Genomic DNA, 24,652 nt, shown 5'->3' with positions numbered 1-24,652 from the left:
GATCTGAAATTGAGCTCTGTACGTCTTCGCTAAGCTGTCGTGTAATGATATGCACTGGCCGATATCATATATTTTGGCGATAACATTTTTTAATTTTTAACAGATTTAAAACTTCGGGATTTTTTTTAAACTCATTAACAAAAATAACGACTTATGATCTGTACAACCTTTTATTTGGCAAGTTTTTACCATGAGAGTTTAAAAGTGCAATATTACACCTTTTATAAATAATTAGCCACTCTTTTAAAAGGCTTTAACAACTTGCACTTTCATATAATTGTACTCATCTTCTTGGATGTTAGTTTTAGTAAAGAATTACCCTAGAAACAGATGCCTAGATGTTCCAGTTTATATTTAGCCATCACTGAAGTCAAAAACTAGAGAAATATTTCCCCGTAGTAGCTGTAGAACATTACTCATTTGCAATTCTTTATTACTGATATCCTCAGGCTGAAGAAACCTTCTTTTTTTTTCATAGCAGATCCAAATTGCAATGAGTAAAATGTGTAAATCTATCTAACAATAACACATGCTGTGTGTGGCACTTCACAACAAAATTAAATTTACATTTCGCTGAATAGACAATCTTATCCAACAGAATTTTAATATGGAGTACAAAATATGAAGCAAAGAACTAAAGTTTATTTCAACTAAAGTGGCAAATAAACAAATAACCAAAGACAAATAGACATAACCTGTTTAAATTATTGACATTAGCACCGAACTTATTTCTGTTCTTCTCCAGCACACCTTTTTCTTTCTTAGTAAGGAAGTATAATTAGTTACAGGTAAAAAAAACTCAGTAACCACTTTTTTCCCCTGTTTTAAGTAGAATGTTTTTTTTTAACTTAAAATTGAATTTCTTAGTAAACAAAAATTTATTAATTCTAAGTTCTACTACTTTTTCCTATTGGATAATTTTATCTTAACATTTTTATTTTCTTCTTCCAAATTAGTTAATTTTGTTTAAAAGTCTTGTCAAGAATAATATTTATTTTCTTGTAGTTTTTTTCCATAGAGGTTGAGTATTTTCTAATATTTTTTTAATTAAATTTTTGCTAAGAAACTTGTACTTAAATCTCATTTCTTCTTAGGAAGTATTAGGATGGACTCAATATTGCAAAAATATACTTGTATTTTTGGATGATAAATTAACTAATGGTATGGTTTTAGGTTTTATTTTCTTTGGAGAAAATTTAAAAGTTCAGATTTTAAGTCATGTTTAAGGTAGCAAATAATATTAACAGAAAATGAATTTAAGATCTCAGTTACTGGCCTGTTTACAATAATGGATCAGTTTATAAATGTGTTTCAAATCTCAGTTTTTTTTTTAAGGAAAAATGTGGTAAATTACAAGTTAGTTTCAATGTTGCTGTTTTTGCAAACACAATAACACACCATAGAACATATTAACATTACAATATAAACATAAGCTTAAAGTAACTAAGTTATACAAACACCAAGTGAAAACTGTTGCTGGTATAAAAGTTTTAATTAATTTATCTCATGGTTGTAGTGGTCATTAATGATACTATTGATATGGTAATTGACTGTAGCGCAATACAGAGAAGCTTGTTTTCCACAAAACCTATGTACTCTACATAACTAAATAACTTCACTTTATTTTGAAATTAATAAAAAAAATATATATATGAGAGAACTACATTCCAGCAAGATAGTCTGCAACACCTGGAATTCTCATAAAGTAACACCCCCAGAAATTAAAGGCTAAAATGACAATGGCCAAAGCCACATTTAAATAAATTGGTTCCCATAGATTACTGAATAACACTAGATGCAATATCACTGCTTAGTGACCATAACAATCAATCCCGCTTATAAAATATAGATCTAAATTTAACAACAAATGAAAAGCTTACCAGTAAAAAAGAAATTAATATTTTTATTGACAAAATAATTAAAATACAAGTATATTAACTTACAATTCAATATTAACTTGATAACTACATTACAAAATTTTATTAAATAAGGAAAACAGAAAAGCCAAAATAATTACACTGTTTTCAAATAAGTATATAAAAATAAAACTATCCTTTTATACAAATATTACCACAATAAACTTAAAAAATATAAGTAAATAATATAATTGGAATAAATTGTTATAAAATTATTTACACCATTTGACTTTTTATTTAACAATAATGGTAATTATAAATAAATATAATTTTCAGAAATTAGTAATGTTTATCTTTATAATACAATTACTATAATCAGTCAAAATTTTATCCTACAAAATTATTTTAAGTATAACATCCACTCCACTTAAATTTGGAACTGACATAGAACCACTGTGTTATTCGCAGACTGTATCTTTATCGCTTTGAAAATTATTAGTGCAACACATATCAATATCATTAAATTAAGTTGTTTTGCTTATTTTATTTCTAGTTGTACAGTGAGACTAATAATCATATTAAACTCTGTCTACTTTAAATAAGAATCAGACTTAAATTATCAGTTCCAAACTCAAAATGAAATATAATTATATAAATTATTTAAAAAGAAAATAAGTCCAGCAAAACCTAATTTATATAAATACAAGAAAATAAGATATATACAAACAAATAAGTATTCACAATATATAAAGTACACATAAATGTACAATACACACATATTATACATGTTATGGTAATTATCTTCTAAATTAAGAAGAACAATAACAACTAATCATTGCAGGAACAATACATTAAGTTACAAACATCAAAATTTCACACAGTTTAGTGAGTACATTAGCTATTCTAACATTACCGATTAATTTATTTATACCATTCCAAAACCAATTTTAATTCTTTTACAATCTGAATACTTAATGAACTTTTTTTGTATTTATTTTTAACAGGATACAGTTTTTTTTTTTTTGTTGGTTCTAATTAAAATTAAAGATTATTTATCAGTTAAAATTTTCTGATATACCATACTTAATTTAAATTAAATTCAACTGTTCAGTGTTTTCTTATAAATTATACAAAGTGGGTTTTTAAAAAATCACAGGGAGTTTAACATCTAAATGATTCGAGGACCTAAGGCGCTGAAAGTAATATGTAACAGACATGATGTTTCCGTTAACCAAGAAAATGTAAATTAATAACCTAATTTACCAAGCACTTACTGTTCTTGGCAATAACGACATATTATATAGTGTCAATCTTTGTGATGGAATAGCAGTATCTCTGACTTCCATCCAGAAGTTCCAAGTTTGAGTTCCAGTAACGCTTGCAATTTTTCATGCGCTACAAAAATTTGTTATCAAAACAAATCAGAAACCGTTACTGAGCGTCAGCCTGATATTACTGTAGAAATAAATAAATTACTGCATCATTGATTAATCTCAAGCTTGGGACAATTTTTATCTAAACACTGTCATGGTTCGGGAATGTAAGGTAGCAGTAGTGAAGTACTATAGTAAAATATATATTAATAAAAACCTTACTTGATGGATGATTTCTTAACCTTCAATCTCATGACTGGTAACACAGAAAACTTAATAGAATCTTATAACAAGATAACATTTCAGCATCTTTACTGCAGTTAAAACTCATAGAAAACAGCTAAACTTATAAATAACAGCATACAATTATCAGATTTTGTTCTAATTATGCAATTTATTTGTTTCTTCAGCTTATAATTTATTCAGTTAATGATAATGAATTTGTAATTAAGCATCATAGCTTAATAAAAATTGTAGCACTTTATGAAAGTGCTCATATAAAGAACAAAATATTAAAGCAGTCAGTATCACAATTTTCATTATTGATATTTTATTCAATTAGGTACAAAATAGACACGTACTGCTGAAATTGTACTGTATGTTATTAGCTTTAAATTCAAAATATACTAAACAACATTTCTTATAATGTGACCCACAAAGAGTATGGGTTTGAGCAATTCTTTTCATAAAACAATTTTTTTAAAATTACATATATTGAACATCTATTTAACAAAATTATCCAGACATATTTATTGAAGAAACTTTTTTTAAGCTGATACTGACATTTTTATGAAAACAGATAAAGATTTATAAATACAAAAAAAATTGATATAATTTCCACTGCAATCAATGAAGAAAATGAAATTGAAACATACGGATCTACAGCAACTAACACAGGCTACAAAAAAAAAAAATGCATAAGAACAAATAAAAATTAATGAAAAGTGAAAAGAAAAATAATAATATTTACAAATAACTAAAACATAAAATTAGAAGTGCATTTAAATTGTTAAATCAATCAAAAACATTATCAATAAATACAAGGAATTAGTAATAAAAAATAAAAAGCACAAAAATGTTTTTAAACATAAATAAATGAATGCAGTAAAAGAAATAATAACAAAAAAGAATTAATGAAACGAAGATCATCACTAATGAAATACTCTACCAAAATACAATACCTGTAAAAATAACTACAACTAAAAAAAAAAAATAATACAATATTGCTTAATGGATATTATTGCTGAAAAAAATTTACTATGAGTTCAGATAATTCAAATGATACTGTTTTCTTTTTGTTAGAAACTGTTTTATTCAAAAAACTTTATTTGTAAAAAAAAAATATATATATATATGTGTGTGTGTATACACACATATATAATTAGTATTATTTATAAACCACCAGATACACATATATAAAGCACGAATGATCTTACCTTCAATCTCATAGGCCTTTTCAAATCCTACAGATTCATTATCAGTTATTAAAATACCACAATTATCATTAGCAGTAATCCACTTCATCAACCAAGTGACTTTGTTGAAGAAGTAGCTTATGCAAATTGTGGTATTTTAATAACTGGTGATGAATTTGTAAGATTTGAAAAGGCCTTATTAGAGTGACGGTAAGATCATTCTTGCTTCATATATGTGTATTTGGTGGTTTATAAATACTAATTATAATTCAACACACAGGACATGTTTAAAAAATTGATATATATATATATATATATATATATATATATCTTGTTTTATTTGTTAATTTTTTTACTTTATCTACTTCTTTTAATTTTTGTTTGTGTTCAAACATATGAATTCAGTTCTAAACTTAATGTTTTACAAGCACTTTTATATAGTTTCTCTTCGGACTTTCAAAATTTCTACAAAATTTGATTTCACATTTTATAGATTTTCCAATAAAGATAAAGTATAGCTCTGTATATCTGTTATATAAGGTAATCATTTATATATATTTTATTTTGTAACGTCGCTTTATACATATATAATTACCAACAGTATCAGTTTTAATTTAAAGCAACAAACATTTAATTATACCAACGGACCATGCTTAACAAAATTATAACAAACACTTAGCATTAAAAATAAAAACATATTTGAATTATTCAACCATTAAATAAATGTAAAGTGTTTTTATTTAAAATTTTTAAAGCTTAGTGAATTAAAATAAGTGGAGTTAAATTAGTTATTCAATTCTGTGCAAAATATTTACAATTAATAAAATAGCTTTCCATAAATTTTTTATGATTAACAAGATTATTTTTATTAAGGTAATAATGATGGTTCGAAGTTAACTTCTGGCTGTTCTAGTTAAGTCTTTCCAATATGGTAATCATAGCAAACAAAACAAATGTAGCATTGACATAATGATCCATGTTCATACATTACTACTTATCACATAGTGTTGACTACCACAAACAAATTTTTATTGAACAAATTAGAGAAGTTTTTGCATGAAAATGATTCTACAGCGGTGCACCCACAACAAAAGAGAAGAAAATTTTCTTTTAAGATTTTAAGTATTTTAATGAATTTTTAAAAGGAGAGAATTTGCCCTGAGAAAACGATGTGCATGTTATGTAATACTTTTTGTATTATATAAGAATTATACCATTAATAATGGAAAATTTCCATTATAACCCTACTTATATAATTTTAAAAAATCTTCCTTGTAATATGCTTTCTTGAATCTGACTAAGCATAACCTTGCATTATAAGGAAAGTTAAGGTAATAAAAAATCTGAAGCCACTTTACATTAAAAGAATAAAGAAAATCAGACAAGTGATATATTATCTGTAGTTAAAATTAAAAATAGACTAAAAGAGCCTACTTTTGACTATTTAGCTACTTTACAGAGTTGCCAATGCTGATTTCATGGTGACTTTTATTTAAGCAACACTAAAATCAGTGCCACTAAGATATTGCTATTTACTAAGATAAAATGTAAGTAAAAATTTGAGCACTCATGGATTTCTCATTTTTATTTCTAGTGTGTCACTTGATTTGAGATAAAATGGAATTTTTTTCAAGAAGTGATTATGTTTTCTTAAACCTTTTTCATCACTTAAGAAAATTTTTTATATAAATTATATTTAGACCTAACTGAGATTATATTTTCTCATCAGGCTATAGTATAAGACTCCATTTTGTTTTTTTCAGTTCATAATCATTTCGTACTTCACTTTACAATCATTTAAAGTTAACATAAAAACAATAATTTACAAATTTAAAAAAAACAAAAAAAACAGCATATCCACCACATAAAAAAAATTAATATTTTCAAAGTAAAAAGAACATAAAAATAATATTAAATGTTATAATTTATTAAAACTAATATTCAGATATTTTTATTTTATTAATATTAATTTAGTGTTTTATATATAATTTTAAAAAAAAGACTGCTGTGAATAAAAGTGTTATAAATATTTTCAAGATTATAAATTTTTATGCTAAATATAACCCAAATTTGTTACAAGAAATATTTTCTATTCTAAATCCTTTAATCACAATTTAAAAGGACTTAATTATCTTTTAAAATCATAACTTAAAAAGAAAAATATGAAAAAGTTCTGTTTGTGCAAAAACACTAACAAATGATGTCAACTCTTTAATTTTGCAGCTAATAATTTCAGATAAAAAAATTTATTCTTAATGAGAACATGGGAAAAGCTCTAGCTATTTTCAGTACTTAAAATAGCTAGCAGTACTTATACTGAAAATGATTACTTTTTTCTTCAGAAAAAAGTAATCATTAACTTCCAATAATAATATAATTTAAAAAAATAATAAAACTATTTTGGATTTTAAATAATTATATTAATGGAAGACAAACTTTGAAGATAACTGCTTTCTCACATACTGCAAAGTTGCATATATAATTTTAAAGTAAACAGAAAAGATTAACACAACCTTTTTTTTAACCTCCACTAATAATTAAGTTTTATTTAATTAAAAAGAAAAACTGAAGGAAGTAGAATAATATTTTGAGCAGGAGTTCTTTTATAAGTATGAAAAATAGTAATACGTGAAGTTCCTAAGTTTTATCCTCACATAAGCCAGTTCAGTAGTAAAATTTAAAGATTGTAACACTTAAAAAAAAAAAAATGTATTTGAGAGAAAAATTGACACAATGAAATAGGAATTTAATTATGGATAATCAGTTAAGAAATATAAAATACATTTTAAAGTGTAAATATGTGGAATTCATTATGAGAATTAAATGACTGAGGAACATAAAAAGAAGCAGTCGCTGATTAGAAAGGAAAATTTTTACTGCACAAGGGTGTGGCTATAAAAATAAGTGATTAATATGCAAGAGGTTTAGCGGTGAGCTATAGAGTAAGAGTAAGTAAAGCTCTGCAAAGGAAAAATCTGTAAAGATAAATATTTTAATAAATTTTTCCTTTCTAGTTTAATGAAAATGTATAATATATATTTTTTCAATATATCATGCAAGGCATATGGGTAAAATAATTCATAATTTATTGAACACTATCATAATTTTGAGTAAAAAATATAAATACTCATTACAATACATATTCTTAAAACTGCTTTATTATCCGATTACATTTTCTTATTCTGAATATCATAAATTATGGGCGGAAAATCTTAATAAATATAACTTACAATTTAGGCCAGATAAAGAAAATATTTATTTTTAACAATTTACTACTGATTACAAAAGATACTACCACTACGTTTAAATTTTTTTCCACAATCATTAAAAAAAACTTTAATTCATAAATATTATTTATTTTTTACAATTATTAATCAATGTTACAATTTTTTATGGAAATTCAATTAAAACATTTTAACTCATTCATAAACATTGTAAAAAAATGAACTGCCTTTAATTTTTCAAGACAAAATAAATATTAATAACATTGTTCTGGTAATTAGTTTATTATATAACAGCATTTTACAATGACTAACACAAGAACATATTACTGATGAAATAATGCATTAAAACAAAAATCATATTTCCTGCTGATATTACAAGTGTTTATTTAGCACTGACATATTGAAAAATTACCAAAGTAAAATAATTAAAAAATATATGCTGAAGTTACATAATATATATATATATATATATATATATATATATATATATATATATATATATATATATATATATATATATAAGAAGTAATAAACATACATTAAATTAGCAATTAGGATAAGACTGTTTTAACAAAAAAGATGATCGAATTACATGGCATGTGCTTAGTATGCAATTATGCATAACAAAATAATAACTCTAATACAGATTCTACTTTTGCAAAGCTGAAAAACATTTTGATATTAATTTAAAAAAACTATATCTAAAATTTTGCTAGATCATCTTAAAAACATTATGTTGAAGAGGATTAAAATATTCTGAGAAAGAAATAATATTCTGTTAAATAAGATACTAGTTAAAAAATATACATTTCCATATACAACAATTTAATTATATTATAGGAAGCATATTTTAATTATTTTTTATCAATTAATTGAATTTCAATACAAATTGCTTATCTTTGGCTGACAATCACAGGAATATAAAAATCTGTGCTTGTTGAACTGCATAAATATTACATAATAAATTTAATGAAACTTTTATTATTTTTTTTTTTATTAACAAAGTACTACAGGGTTTTGTATAATATATAATGATAATTTTAAAATAAATTAATTCACAAAATGATAATAAAACCAACTATTTCATCATTTTAATTAATAACTATTTCATATTTGATTATATTTTTAAAATTTAAACCAGCATATTTTAACTCTATATTATTTCTTCTGTATGGACTAAAAATATTCATCATTTAATTAGAATTATTACTTTCAGTACTATTATTACGAACTGTTGAATAGTACGGTTGTAAACATTTTTTTGTTGAGCCAAATATTTGTACAAAAGTAAAGTAAACTGTTGATATTATAGCAGTCATCGTTAATAAAAGTAATAATAATGATAGTAAAAATCCAATTAGTGCTGCTAGGCCGATTCCAATAATGGTACCTGAAAAAAAAAATTGTCACTAAAAAATATGATGCTTTCTATCATTAAAAAACACTGAGTTAACCGATCACAATTTGCAGTGGCGTCATTAATAAATAATGCATCTAAGCTTTGAGATTAAAGAATATGATAGCTACCAGTTTCTCAGATTTGTTTGATTTTCTTAAGATCTCCAGACATCTAGTGCGGCTTTCTTGATTCAGCAGCTGCATCCCATGTTCATGTAATAAAGGTTTATTATCTATAAATCGCCAAGCTGAAATATGTTGTTTATTAAAACCAAACAAAAGAATGGTGAAACATTACAGCACTGAGGAGGCATCACATTAACAAATAACTGTCCAGCCATATCACAACTATTAACTTCTCAAAGGTAAGGATTGTATTCACAATTTGCAAGTTGACAAGATGTGCAAAGTGCTGTCTAGTTTTACTAAGGTAACGCAGAACAATTTAATTGTCAATGTACATAAACAAGACATACCTCAAATTAAAAATAAAAGCTAAAAAGAACAATAAAAATATGTTTTCTTGGCATTACCAGCACACAAAACAACTGACTTCAAAATATATAAAAAACCAACTATCATTGGCAAACTCATTTACAACACTCAAACAATCCAGTCTAACACTAACTGTCTGCTTAAAGAAGTATGATCAAACAACTATGATACCTGATGATCACAGAGAAAAACTCAACATAACCAAATACTTAGAACACACAAATAGACTAAACAGTAACACTTATTGACTTATTCCTCGCACAGGAAAAAAATACATAGCAAACATACATAAGGACTCACAGAAAATAACTTAGATATTTAAAAAAAGCTGCAATGTAGACTACAAAACAGAAAACAAAACAATACAATCAGTATGTTAGTTAATAAAGTCAATCGGTTTGTTAACTGAAACAAACTGAAAGTAGCTTCTTCAAAAAGATCACTCAAAAATAATCCATAAAAATATCAAGCCAACATTTACCAATCATCTAATACAGGCAAATTATAAATTCAACAAAGAATAAATAACAATACTTACAGTCTAAAAATTTGCAAAAAAGAGGCTCACATCTTAACACATTCAAATATTATGAAATATATAAAGATACATAGCAGACTAAATAAACAACACAATTCAAATCAAATGAATTTGGAAATACTAAATATGTGTTTCTTAACTAAAAAAAAAACCAACAATAACACCAAGACCACTCAATGAAGATGGATGCAAAACAACTTTAAGGAATTATAACATCACTATTGAATGTAACATTAATTATATTTGGAAAAAATCAAAATTTTTACTAATTAAATAAATAGTCATATATCAATCATATGCAAGTATTACAGTAATCTGCAGCCATCAGTCATAAGTAATGAAGTTACAACTTCATAGTTCTAACTTTTGTTGTATTGTATGGAGAAAATTAACAATCAATTAAATTTACTAGAGGTCAATGGCACTTCAATTACTAGCTCATTACTGATCATTCGATTTATAGTGGAAAACTACAGTGCTCAACTTAAAAGAGGCTCCATCATAGGTTTAGTCTATAAATAATAGCCTATTGGAAAACACTGATATAATAATTTACTGGTGTTGAAAATGATTTTCATCCACTTTTATGCACTTGTCAACACATTTGTCCATGTTCCTGGTTACTCTTGTTAGCTGTAGCCTGCCTATTTCCTGGACAGCATTGGTAATGTTCGTCTTTAATTCTTCCAGAGTGTATGTATGGATTACCCTATTAACAAATTCTTTTAAGTAAATAAGTTTGGACTAGTCAGATCACAAGATCTTGGTGGCCATAATCCAAAACATCCTATAGCACTCCATAGTAGAACGATCTGTATGGCAAGTGGCGTGGTCCTGTTGCAAATCGCAAGCCATATGCCTATTTTTTGTAGGTGTAGGGGAGATTCAAAGAAAATGTGCAGATTTTCAGTATCCTAGATCCAATAGTTCTGATAATAAACATACCCACCAAGGTGAAACACCACACTTCATCTGTGAAAAACATTTGAACTAAAGTGTCAATGCTGCCGCTATGAAGTAATGCATAATAAGCATTATTTAACTCATGGGAAACTTGCATTCGATAAGGATAACATTTCAGCACTCTCATCATTGCAGTGTGGGCTGAATCAGGTGAAATGTCCTTTTCCTGGCTTAGTTTCTGCAAAGATTTTTGAGATCTTGTAATTGCTGCTTTAATGTCCTGTACAATCTGCATTGTTAAAACTGCCCTGTGCTGGGCACATTTCTGGTCTAACACCGAACCTGTTAACAAAATTTGTTAACTAACTTCAGAATAACACTTTTCACTGGTGTTTCCTTTTCAAATTTCTCCCTGAACTTTCACCACCATACATATGAGGTTTTTCTGTAAATAAGTTTCCATCATAAATACATATCCTTCGACAATTAACAACATTTTAACAAACATCAACACACAAGATTATGCAGCCTTGTTCAAAAGCCACTGCTCTACACAGACTAGCAATACTCAAATGTGCAGGCAATAAACATCCTCCCCACTCCTGGTGTACCAACATCTTCCACATATTTTACCCACTTTTCACAAATTATATGCATTTTAATGAAAATATGTTTTTAGTATAACTACAGAGTAATGGGACCTCTTTTAAGTTGAAGACCTTGCACTATGTAGCTCACTACTGGTAAAATATCAAAAACATCAAAACCAAATGTAATAAAATGATACCCTAATCAGAAAACATTTCTAAAAAAACAATAAATAAACACTAAATAATACAAAAATGGGACAGGAGTGTATAAGAAGTATAATCATCTACTTTTAGGTACTTGGCAGAATTATAAGTAACTATAATCATGCTGAGCTACTATGTCAAAGCATAATTTCCTGATATTATTTTTTTGTATTTTTTTCATTCTATCTGCTTAGGAACTAATTAAGTATACCTTTCTTTAATAATACCAACCTTTGTAAAATATTTCACTTTCTGATTGATTATATAGATACTGAAAGCATGGCACACCAGTTTAAACATACTCTCTCTCTCTCTCTCTTTTCCTGTTTAGCCTCCGGCAACTACCGTTTAGATAATACTTCAGAGGATGACTGAGGATGATGTGTATGAGTGTAAATGAAGTGTAGTCTTGTACATTCTCAGTTCGACCATACCTGAGATGTGTGGTTAATTGAAACCCAACCACCAAAGAACACCGGTATCCACGATCTAGTACTCAAGTCCGTGTAAAAATAGCTGGCTTTACTAGGACTTGAACGCTGGAACTCTCGACTTCCAAATCAGCTGATTTGGGAAGACGCGTTCACCACTAGACCAACCCGGTGGGTTAGTTTAAACATACTGGCAACAATAAAGTTACTTTTCACAAAAACTACTAAAAATAATGTAATTGTTGTAGATTTTTATTCACAGGCACCTTACACAATTATTCACTTGTGTTTTCAAGAAGTTATGCTATCTATTAATAACAAAGCTGTAGTTATTTTCACTGGTCATTTACTCATTTTGTGAATTGGAAACGTTTAATACTATTGATTTGTGATGAAACATTTCAACGTCTATGTTAAATTTCTTTTTGTTCCCTGGTTGTTTAATTCCTAAGATACTCTAATATAATTAAAACAATTTTGAGTTATGTTTTGAGGTTCTGTGCTGTTCATATGTGAGTAACACCCAGTACATTAACACTAGTATAATTTTTTTTAGCCCAAGTGACAAACTGTAATAATTGAATGACTTAATATTATACTGCGGGTTGAATAACTAAATATATGTAGTAATGAAAGGTTTCTCAACCCTATGAAAAGATTTATAATATAAAATCCAGGTACAGACATACCACACCCCCCTATTCCACAAATTATACTTGAAGTAATGGATTGCTCATAGTTTAAAATCATTTTAGATTTGTGATTTGACAATACATGGATTTATTTAACTGTTGTAAAAAAAAACCACCACAAACATGACTCTTTAACACACATTTTTCATTTTAAATTATACATGACAAGTAAAACTCTCATAACAGATTGTAACAGAAATATATAAATTGGGGCACGAGTAATATTATTACAATTCTTTTCAGGATGAAATTTTTTTTAAATACGTGAATAACAACAAAATCCAAAACTGTTTTTAAATACTTTATCCAATGTTGAAATAAAAGTAAATTAATAATATTTAATTAGAAACGAATTTTCTGAGGGGCAAAAAAGATGCATCGCTAACCATCGGTATAGAACCAATTTGTTAGAAAAGAGATGAACGAGAAATGAAACCAATGCAAGTCGATACGGGGCAGTTGCATGAATTATACATAAAGAAAATCTTATCAATCTATTTTTAGTAAATTAAAAAATTACACATACCTTCAATAACAACAAATCCTGTAAACGTTATGAGAAACGACACAACTGCAAACATCATAAATATTACAACAGGTATAAAACAAGCGACCCCACTTGCCATAACAGCTAAACACAATACTGGATGTTTTTCCAAATAAAGAGCAGCTACATCTATACCTTCATAGATTCTATATTCTCTTATGCTTTCTTCAATAAATATAAAAAGCCTGTCCTTAAAATTATTGAATTGGAGGTTAGACCACATAGCCATTTTGAAGTGCTAATTTTTCTTAATTTATAACAACAATAAACTTTAATGATGAAGCTTAAAATATAAATTTCATATTTATACAGCACTACTGAAACATAATTCCAAGATCAATCACTGTGAAAATGAATGTAAGAGACCGTTTCGAATTCTGACATCACGAATTTGTTTTCATTTTAATCTGCTGCTACCTAACAGAACTATGCTTATGGACGTAAACAAAACTAGCCAGTACAGAAAAATCTATTGAAAAAATATTACTATGTCAAGGTGAGCAATTCGTGACAAGTATTTAGTAACGAAAACGAAACCAGTTATAATGCATAAAAACATAATTGTGTGAATTTCGTAACCAAGAATTTTTAAATAAACTTTTTTTAATTTATAACAGACCGAATGGATTTTTTTTAATGGTCGTTTACACAACGAAAGGTTATCACATTATCTCTTTTTATCGCGAAAATGTTACGTTAAAAATTCATATTAAACGTTCTGATTGTAACAATAGTTCCTTATGTTACTACATAAAATCGCGAGGAAGTGAACCCTTGCTTACATTTAACATTGTACATTTTGAATAATTACAGTTTCCATTTTTCAAAACAATTTAATTGTTTATCAGCTGTGGACCTTTCTGAAAATTCTTTTTATAGAGACCATTTTTCTGAGTACTGTGTGATCCAATTACGAAACAACAAACAACCTTTGCAAAATAACAGTAAAAAATGTAGGTACATATTATGATCACCACTCCAGTTTTAAATTACTGGAGTCTTTTTTAAATACAAAAATAAATTATTTCAATATCTTTGTATCTAATAAGATCATTCTCATTCATATTTACTAACATAAAATAAACGCTTTAAAGAAGTCAATAATCTGATTACTACAAGTAAAAAAAAACTTGGCAAATTTATAACTGCTTATAATTTTACCAAGTTTTTTTTTTCATCTTAATTCAACTGCTCATATTTAGGACTTTAAGTAAGAAATACAGTAATGAATAAAAGTGTTCTTTTTACGAAATATTTCGTTTGATGAAATATTGAATCTTTACCTCAAAAATCCTCTGTTAAACTTATTTTACTATTAAAGGATTGAATTGACATTGTTAATGAAAAATGTTTTTCATGGCCACATAAGAAGCTGAAAGTGTTAAAATGTATTTTAAAACTTTGTATTTAATAAATCTGATTAAGTTTGTTGGTTAAATAAAAAAGAGTTCGTCTGTGCGTGCACACCTGACGAAGCGATGCTTCTTACGCAATATATGAATTTATGGTGCAAAAAACGTACACTCAATATACACAAATGATAATTTTTTTTATTAATAAGAAATATGAACTAATAATGAAGTAGACATATTATGAAAAATATCTATTTACATATTTATTTCACGCATATACATATAAGCCGTGTATAAGGGTGAGAGAGAGCGGGCTTACCGAACATGAGTGTTAGTATACATAGCACTCAGTAGGCATAGTAGGTCACGGATTTGAATACTAGATCGTGGATACCGGTGTTCTTTGGTGGTTGAGTTTCAATTAACCACACATCTCAGCGATGGTCGAACTGAGAATGTACAAGACTACACTTCATTTACACTCATATATATCATCCTCTGAAGAATTATATAAACGGTAGTTACCGGAGGCTAAACAGGGAAATGAAAGGAAAAGAAAGGAAAGCCATAGTAGGTATGGAAGATAGGAGTTCCAGCCTTCAAGTCCTAGTAAAGTCAGTTATTTTTACACGGATTTGAATACTACATCATGGATACCGGTGTTCTTTGGTGGCTGGGTTTCAATTAACCACACATCTCAGGAATGGTCGAACTGAGATTGTACAAGACTACACTTCATTTGCACTCATACATCATCCTCTGAAGTATTGTCTGCAAGGTAATTACTGGAGGCTAAACAGGAAAAAGAAAGAAAGAAAGGCATAGTGAGTAAAATCAGCTAGAGCTTGCGCTCGTTTTTCTCGGTGGATTCCTCATCCTGAAGCCTGCGTTAAGAAGCCTCGCTTAAAAAAATGTTAAATTATCTCTAAATTTAAAATGTTTACATTTATTTTGATTGATAAAAAGATGAATGAAAAAAATTGTAAAAAAAGAAAACATGAGATTGTTTCAAACATTACAAACCTGTTTATTGTTCTAATTGTCCAAAAATGTTAAATTTGATAGTTTGTGAAAAATACAAAGTTTGAATAGTAGTATCTAAATCAGAAAGAAACAAAGTATCTGTATGTCAGAGACACTACCATTTCACTACGCACATTTACATTGCAGTAATCATTTAAAGCAATAAATTTTGATAAGATATAAAATAAAGTACTCTGAATTTTAAGACCATGAAAATGTAGTGAAACATTAATTTTTAAATTTATTATTTTAAATATGGTCATTTAAAAAATAAGGCATCAATAAAAACTCTCAACAACTTGTTTCAGGACAGATATAATAAAACTATTTTTAATTTGAACAATAAAGAGGATTGTAATTATGAAGTCATGTTTTCTTAAATCTACAATCTGTACAAAGTAATCAAAGATATATCTAATCTTCAATAAAAAATTTAGATTTCTTGATGTAAATATATGGCTGGGTGTAAGCAACATATGACCTTGTGGTTGTTAGGTGTGAAGTTATTATCAAACAATGTCTTCTTTTTTGTGTTAAGACATGAAAAATTGTTAACAGATGAAAATGTGGATCTCCCAAATCTAGCATTCATTTATTCTTGAGGGTTACTTCAAACTGCAGTCATTTTAAAATATCAGAGACATTATTGTGTTTTTCTTGAAACAAACTGAGAAATTGCAATATTGTGTATAGTCAACTGTTTGATAAACTGGTAATGTATAAGGCAATCTGGCTGTTCTATAGTTTTTATGGGTTAAAAATTTATGAAGCCCTTGAATATACACAGGCAAATCAAAATGGTTTAGAGAAGTTTCTATATAATCACAAAGAAATTAAAACTACACCAGTGGATTGGTGTTGTGCACGAGTTATAAGAATCTGCTAAAAAAATTTCTCCATTACTGTAGGTGGTTTAGGTTTAAAATATGTTATGGTAAATGAGTTATTATTTTTCTATTTTAACTAGAAAAATAACAGAGTTATTTTAATAACAGAAATAACTGTTATTTTAATTACGTAGTTTTGACAGTGTTGTTACTCTGTCAATCTCTGTGGTAATGTAATACAATAAGCATATATGCAAAAGGTAGCTAGTGTAAAATATAAATAAAATAAAGAACAAAGTAAACAAAATTTTTATTTATGGCAAAACTGTAATATAAAATACAATTAAAAATTAAAATATAAAAATACGGTAAATTATAAGGCAGTAATATATATTTATATTTTTACGTAATTATGTCATAATAATTGCAATAATACACATGTGTAAATATATATTTATTAAAAAAACCTTTTAAAGTAAAAATAGAGAAGTAACTAACAGTTTTGGTAACTTTCCACCATATATAAATACACATTATTCTAATAAAATTAATAAAACATTACAGCCAGTCATTATTGAAAGTATTTGTTTATATGTATGTGTGTGGATAAACTCATGCTCTTAAATTCATAAGTAAATTATAGTCAGCAGAAATGGTGGCCATCTTATATAAAAATGTAAAACAAATAGAATTACAAAATAACAGAAAAATAGAATATAATTTTATCAAAGTATTGAAAATGAACTCTATAAACTTCATGAAGTAAATCGGTCAATAAATGTATATGTGATTACATCTTTTTTATTCTAATCAAATAAAGAGACTTTGCATATTAATTGGATTTTTCAAGTTTTGAGAATGATTTCTCACAAAATTCTCACTGTACTGCTGCTTTCTCAGGTCAGCTAAATGAAAGAATCACTTAATAATTTTACTATTATCTGAATTTTGGTGGGCTCAGTATCATATTGCTAAAACATAGTACAGCATATTAGATGTAGGGAAGAAAGCAATGAAACCTCTTCACTTTTCACTTTCAATAGTGGCTTATATGGGATCTTGCTAATTTTGGGAGTGACTTTTGTCTCATAACAAGTTGATTACAACCATCATGTTAAGGCACCTAACAAACACTGATACTTTAATTCATTCTATGTCCAGCTTGATAGTATTGTTGAGTTCCATTTATCATAATCTCAAAACAATCAACATACTGTTATCAATTACATCATTATAATTTATTACTTCACATCATTATCATTTAATGAATCATTCATGCATTTGTGTCTTAACACATTCTGATACAGTTTTTGCCTTTTTATTTATATTACATTGGGATTGGAGAAAAATGTTTCTTTGTATACTACCAGTAATGGGTTCAGGTTATATAATTCAGTAATATTAATCAAATCTGGCAACACTTGCATGTTTTTAAAAGAGACATATCACTAAGTATTTTTAGAAAGGTTTTATTAGTTATTTATTTAAAATTTATTGCATCTTAAAAATAAGGAAGAAATTTCAATATATTCTGAAATTTTATTATAAAAAAGGGAAAAATGTGACTTAGGCTGCTAAAAAAAATTTTTAAGGTTTATGGACATGATGCAGTATCAGTAAATATGGCACAGGGCTGGTTCAAGCATTTTTAATCTGGAAATTTTTATGTCAATGATACACCTCACTCTGGATGGCCAATGACTGAAAAAATTGACTATGACCAGCCAGTTAACAATCGTGATATCAGTAAGAAACAACATTGAACACAAAACAGCTTTAAACCATTTGAATATGGCTATATACAAAGAACTCAGTATTTGGGTGCTACATCATTCAACAATGAAAAATTTTATGGGTCAAATTTCAGTCTGCTGAAACACAACATAATCGAACCACTTTTGAAACAATACTTTATAAGAAATTAAAAATGAATGATATATGACAAAAATGTAAGTAAAAGATCATGGTTGAAGCAAGGTGAGGTGTCACAAATGATGGCAAAGCCAGGATTGACGCCAAGAAAAGCGATGCTATGTGTATGGTGGAATTGTTCACTAAAAGCTGCTGCCACCCTACCAAATGATTGATTCTAATCTCTGCTGTCAATAAATGGATAGATTACACCAAGCAATCAGAATTGATCAACAGGAAAGATGTTACCTTCTACCACAATAACACCAACACATCTTTAGTGACCAGTTGAGAATTGAGAGAGCTTGGCTGGGAAGTTTTGATGCATCCACCACATAGTCCTGACCCTTACACCTGATCAGGGTACAGAACACTTTTAATGGTATAAAGCTGACTTCACATACAACAGGATGAAAATTATTATCACAGTTTTTCATTCAGAAAACAGAGAAGTTCCATGGTTATGGGATTATGATTTTACTAAAAAATGACAAAAAGTGGTCCATCAAAACAGCATACATTTGGTTTAATAAATTTCATTTGAAATATAAAAGAAACCTTGTTTTAGTTTTTGCATTAAAATAGTAAAAACCTTTTTTCCCAACCCTACATATAATAGTATTTTACATTGTAATAACTGGCGATGAAAATTATATTTCAGTATTAATAGATACAATTAAAAGTATAAAAATAAGAAACTAATTTACGAGGGCTGTCCAGAAAGTAACTAATTTTTTGAAATAAAAAACCAACCAAATTAAAAAAAAATTTATTATATGCATTTGAAAGGGACAATCTTAAACTATTTTTCTACATAGTCACCATTTAAATTGAGGTACTTCTCATAACGATGCACAAGCTTTTCAATTCTTTCTTTGTAGAAATCTGCCACCTTAGATTTCACCAATGGTTTATACCGGCATGAAGTTCTGTATCACTGTCAAAGCGCTGTGTTGCAAGCCAGGTTCATCGCTGGAAAGAGGTGGTAATCGCTCGGCGCTGGATGTGGACTGTACAGTGGGTGATCAAACACCTTCCATCCAAAACCATTCAAGAGCTTTTGGTTATGATTAGCCATGTGTGGATGCGCATTGTCATGAAAAAACAACACTTTAACACTTTTGAGCTCAGTTTTCCCTGACACTTGTTTTGTTTCACTTGCCTTAGTTTTGTCAATGTTTTACATTACCTTTCTGAGTTAACTGTTTTACCAAGTTCAAGGAAATCAACCAGAAGCACTTCCTCAGTGTCTCAAAACACAGTTGCCATAATTTTTATGGTTGACAACGTTTGCATTTTGCTGGTTTTCTGGGAGAACTCATGTGCCCCCATTCCATGGACTGGCTTTTAGTCTCACAATTGATATGCTTTACCCGTGTCTCATCTCCTGTTACGACATGCTCAGTAGTGCAATTTTTAGCACCCATCCTGCACAAAACTTGTGATAACCAAGCTTCCCTGATACAATTTCATGCAGTAAACTTCGTGAAATGAAGCGAGAGTTCTGCAGTCGCAAAGCGGTGATTTTCACAAATTTTTTTGTTGATTTTCATCGTCAGTTCATCAGTTACAAGGCTAGGCCGACCACTGCGGTCCTCATCATGAACACTGGTACGGCCATTTTTAAACTGAATGCATTACTGCCTCACTCCACCTTCACTCATTATTCCATCTACGTACACCTCACAAAGTTGCCGATGAATTTCAATTGGTTTGAGGTTTTTTGCCAGTAAAAACCTAATCACTGAATGCACCTCACAACTTGTGGGATTTTCTATTGAAACACACATTTCAATAATTCACAACAAACTAAGTAGAAAAATCACAGTCCACACACTATGACAGCTTGATGCGTACTGAGTGTAGAAACGTTTTGACGCCAAGATGGTGGCTCTGTCCCCTCCTCCACTCTAGGCACAAATGTAAGTTACTTTCTGGACCGCCCTCGTAATTTAAAACTATTATAAACCTTATGAGAAACTAATGAAATGGGAAATATTCTGTAAATTAAAACACTACTGAACTAGAAATTATTCCTTTTTTACCATTATAATCTATGACAAACAATCACATATATATTTTAACAAGATGAGTAACATGAATGTGATAGGGTGAAAAAAATTTTATGGATAATCACTAAACATAGATTTCATTATTTAATTTAAATATTAATTATAGTTAAATTATTATTAGAAAGATATGAACACAATGATTTTGGGTTTGAATCTTGGCCAGGCATGGAGTTTTTGTATTACATTGATTGTATATCACAAACTTTAAGCTTATTTAGAAAATTATCCGTACAAAAAATAAATTAAAAAAATTAAATATTTTTCACGAAAGAAAAAGCTTGTTTAAAAAGTTAAACCATTCGATGGGGTAAATCTATTTCAAATTAAATTAAAACTTATTTCTTTTATTTATTATTGTAATGAGTTTAAATTTATTTGAAGAAAATCAGTAAGAATTAAAGAAAATTATGTATAAAAATTATTATTGTCTCTGTTCCTGGTAGTGCAGTTTTAGTTGTTTATAAATTTCTTAAGAGATATATAAAGAATTAAGCATTTAAGTATATTTAAGAACAGAGTTGTACCTGTTGAGTATTTAACAAAACAAATTTCTGATAGCTGATTTTGATATGGTGATAATCTATCTCTTAAGAAAGACATAAAGTTTTATTGTACTGAACTACATGTTTTAATACTTTTTGAGTATACATATCGCTTCATAACTTCAATTAACACACAGGATGGAAAAAATATTGTGAAGAAAAAAAATATTTCCATTAAAAATGCTGGGAATTTAGGGCTAAATAAGAAAATAGTAAAGTTGCCTAAGATAAACGTAAAATATTGTACACGATCTTCTGCTTATTGCACAATTATTTTACTATTTCACTACATAATAGACGCCTACAGGTTTTATTCATTTGAAATGAAACTTAAATAACAGGGCCGAAGATAGCAAAATTTAATACGGTATGAAACTCCCAAACTTCAATCAAGCTGTTTTTAAGTTGTAAATTTACAAAGAAAAGCTTTTTTCTTTTTGACACAAAATACAAACGTTTGGATTTATCCTCATAAACACTTAAAATTAAATAATACACTGGAATAAATACAATATAGGAAATCCTAGAGAGAATCTTGTGAAAATACAATGTACAATATTAAAATATAATTAAGAATGAAAAAAAGGATAATAAAACAGTGTATTTTTATTTCAGTTTTAAAAAAAATCTTGCACAGTTCTGTGCAAAAAGACGGATTTTTCATTATTTTATTTTGACCTTTTGCCATGCTCAAACACATACATAGTCACCATAACCCTCAAAGTAGGTAACACTACATAAGTACGCTGAACAATATTACTAACAATAAACACTGCAGATAAAGAAATATCAATGTTCCAACTTTTAGCATCATAACGAACCACGCTTTTATCTTAACACTGTTCAAATCTTTTCAACCTTAAATTGAGCATAACTCAAGAATGATTCAATCAATCTTCATCAAATTCACATACACAACACTTTAGATACACTAATACAGCATATATAAATTTCAATGAAATTGATTTACTAGTTTTGGAGATTTTTGAGCCACAAAATGTTATACATAGGCATATATATAAATAAATATATATATATATAAACACCAATTTAAAATATAGAAACCCCACTCTAGCTGAATAGTATTTTTGTACTTCTCATACCTCAAAATGTAACAAACATTCATTTTCACCCCCAATCATAGCATATGACTTAGCATATGACAAGTAATACCATACTTGTGTTTGAAGAGTCTATCACTAAATATGATTCAATTTTGCATACAATAAGTTTTTACATGACAACCCAAAAAGGAGTGTAATGTATTTAGGGTGTATGTGTGTTTATTCCACCGTAGCAGCTCAACAACTGAACTGATTTAGATGTATGGCCTTACGTTGGAATCCTTACCATTACTGGGAGTGTTATAGTTATATTTTTAGAAGTGTATGTTTATATAAATTTTAAAAAATTTAAAAAGATTATACTATATACAAAATTGTCAGCCACATGCTCTTTAATTATACAATTTTAAAGGGCAATGTTTGTCAGTAATGTTTTTTTTTTGGCAGTCGTGTTTTTCAATTTTTAATATTTATCTCTTGTTTATTTAATTAGTCAGTTACATGTAACAGATTTTTACTTAAAAACTTCAGTTACAATAAATAAAAATAATACATAGATTTTCTAGCATAACTTAATAATCAATACAATTTTATGTATGCTCATGAAATTAAATAATGATTGAAATATTTTATACATATAACATCACTATTTGTTATATATATTTCTCATAGAAATCTCTTCTTTTATTAAAAAAAAATCAACAGTTTTCCCATTCATGATTCTTACTTACTACATTATTAGTAACAGCATCCTATATCTGAATGTTTCTCCAATACTTAGTTTTCCCTATGATTCTCTATAATATAAACAATAGCTTCTTTTTAGTTGTCAGTATTTTTTCAATAAGTGAAATATCCAATTTTTTGAACAATTTGTTATATTTCATTTAGAACTTTCTTCAGGATGTAAAAAATAAATACAAATATAAATAACTGAAATAATGTATAATTTTGTATCACAAATTACATAAGTATTTAAGCAAAAATATATCTGAATAATTTTTATAATTTATATTTAAATTATACATATACAAACTCAAACTACAAAAACATTAAGATCATGCAAACCTTTAAATTCACAACTTATCTTTAAAACAATTCCCTTCAATCTGAGTACTGTTTATTCTGATATTTTCAAACAGTTTTTGAAATGTTTACTAATCTTTGAAATTCATTGCAGTATAAATGTTAGTTTCCTATTTGTCAAGAGTGTGTGGAATGTTCTGAAAGATTTAATTTACTTTTTAAAGGAATAAATCAAGTCTTTATCACTAAAAAAGATGACTCGTCACCTTAATCTGATTTTCATCAACAAAGGATCAAAATAATAGTGTGAATGTTTTTTATAGCCTGGTTCTTCACTTCATGAACATCATTTAGGTAAGCATAGTACAATTTTATTTTTTTTTCTGTGGCCTTTATAGCAGTAGCTATTGATGATCCAGTTTGCAAGGCAAACTTCCAAACAGATTTTTTGAGTGAGCAAGTTAAACAACTATTTATATCCTTAGGAACTTCTATTGTTAATAGTAATGGTCAGTCTGAATATATTTCATTCAGTACATTCCCAATCTCATGAAATTCATATAATTAAATGCGGTATTACTGACTTTTGGGAAATGCAGAACTGGAGAGAAATAAAGCTTATCTTTTGTTTGTTTGAAAGTTTTGTACATAAAATAAATTTCTACATCAAACATATGGTAATGACTGGAAAACACATAATGTTAATTGAAATGACATCAAAGTATAACAAGGCAGTAGCCTTGTTATGCAAATGAAGTATCACTTGCTATATGCTGCTAACCTTGAAATCAAATGTTCCAATGATAAGTTAAGTTAAATTGAATTTATCCATGCATAAGTTATACACCATTATTCTAAGGATTGCATTACTTTTTAAACACCTGTTGGTTAAAAAAAGGAAAAATAAAAAAGTCAAAAAGGAAATATGACGAAATTAAAGAACATTAAGGTAAGGAATGTAAAAAGATAATATGACTAGAATAACACCTCATTTTTATAAATCATTTCTCATGAGATTAAGATCATAACCATAAAAAAAATTAATCTCTTAAATGTAGAATGCTCATAATTTACACAACTAATAATTTAAAATACATATTACTAAACTTTACTAAGTTGATGTTTTTATGATGAAACATTTGTACTATTTAAAAACTTGATTTAATATT

The 24,652-nt window shown here is 27.6% G+C and overlaps 1 protein-coding gene across 1 annotated transcript; it reads right to left on the bottom strand.

The window, feature by feature from the left end:
* Positions 1–8,457: 8,457 nt before the first annotated feature.
* Ldaf1 (Lipid droplet assembly factor 1) lies at positions 8,458–14,265 on the bottom strand. Its single transcript, XM_075362024.1, has 2 exons — positions 13,646–14,265; positions 8,458–9,258 (listed from the first exon to the last, which is right to left on the bottom strand). Exons 1-2 carry the CDS (start codon positions 13,893–13,895, stop codon positions 9,062–9,064), a joined length of 447 nt encoding a protein of 148 aa, XP_075218139.1. The 5' UTR covers positions 13,896–14,265; the 3' UTR covers positions 8,458–9,061.
* Between the last annotated feature and the right edge of the window lie 10,387 nt (positions 14,266–24,652).

Source organism: Lycorma delicatula, chromosome 4, assembly GCF_047948215.1.
Source record: "Lycorma delicatula isolate Av1 chromosome 4, ASM4794821v1, whole genome shotgun sequence".
In the NCBI taxonomy this organism is placed as follows: domain Eukaryota; kingdom Metazoa; phylum Arthropoda; class Insecta; order Hemiptera; family Fulgoridae; genus Lycorma; species Lycorma delicatula.
Note: the sequence above shows the minus strand (reverse complement) of the source record. Positions and strands in the feature narration are given on the sequence as shown.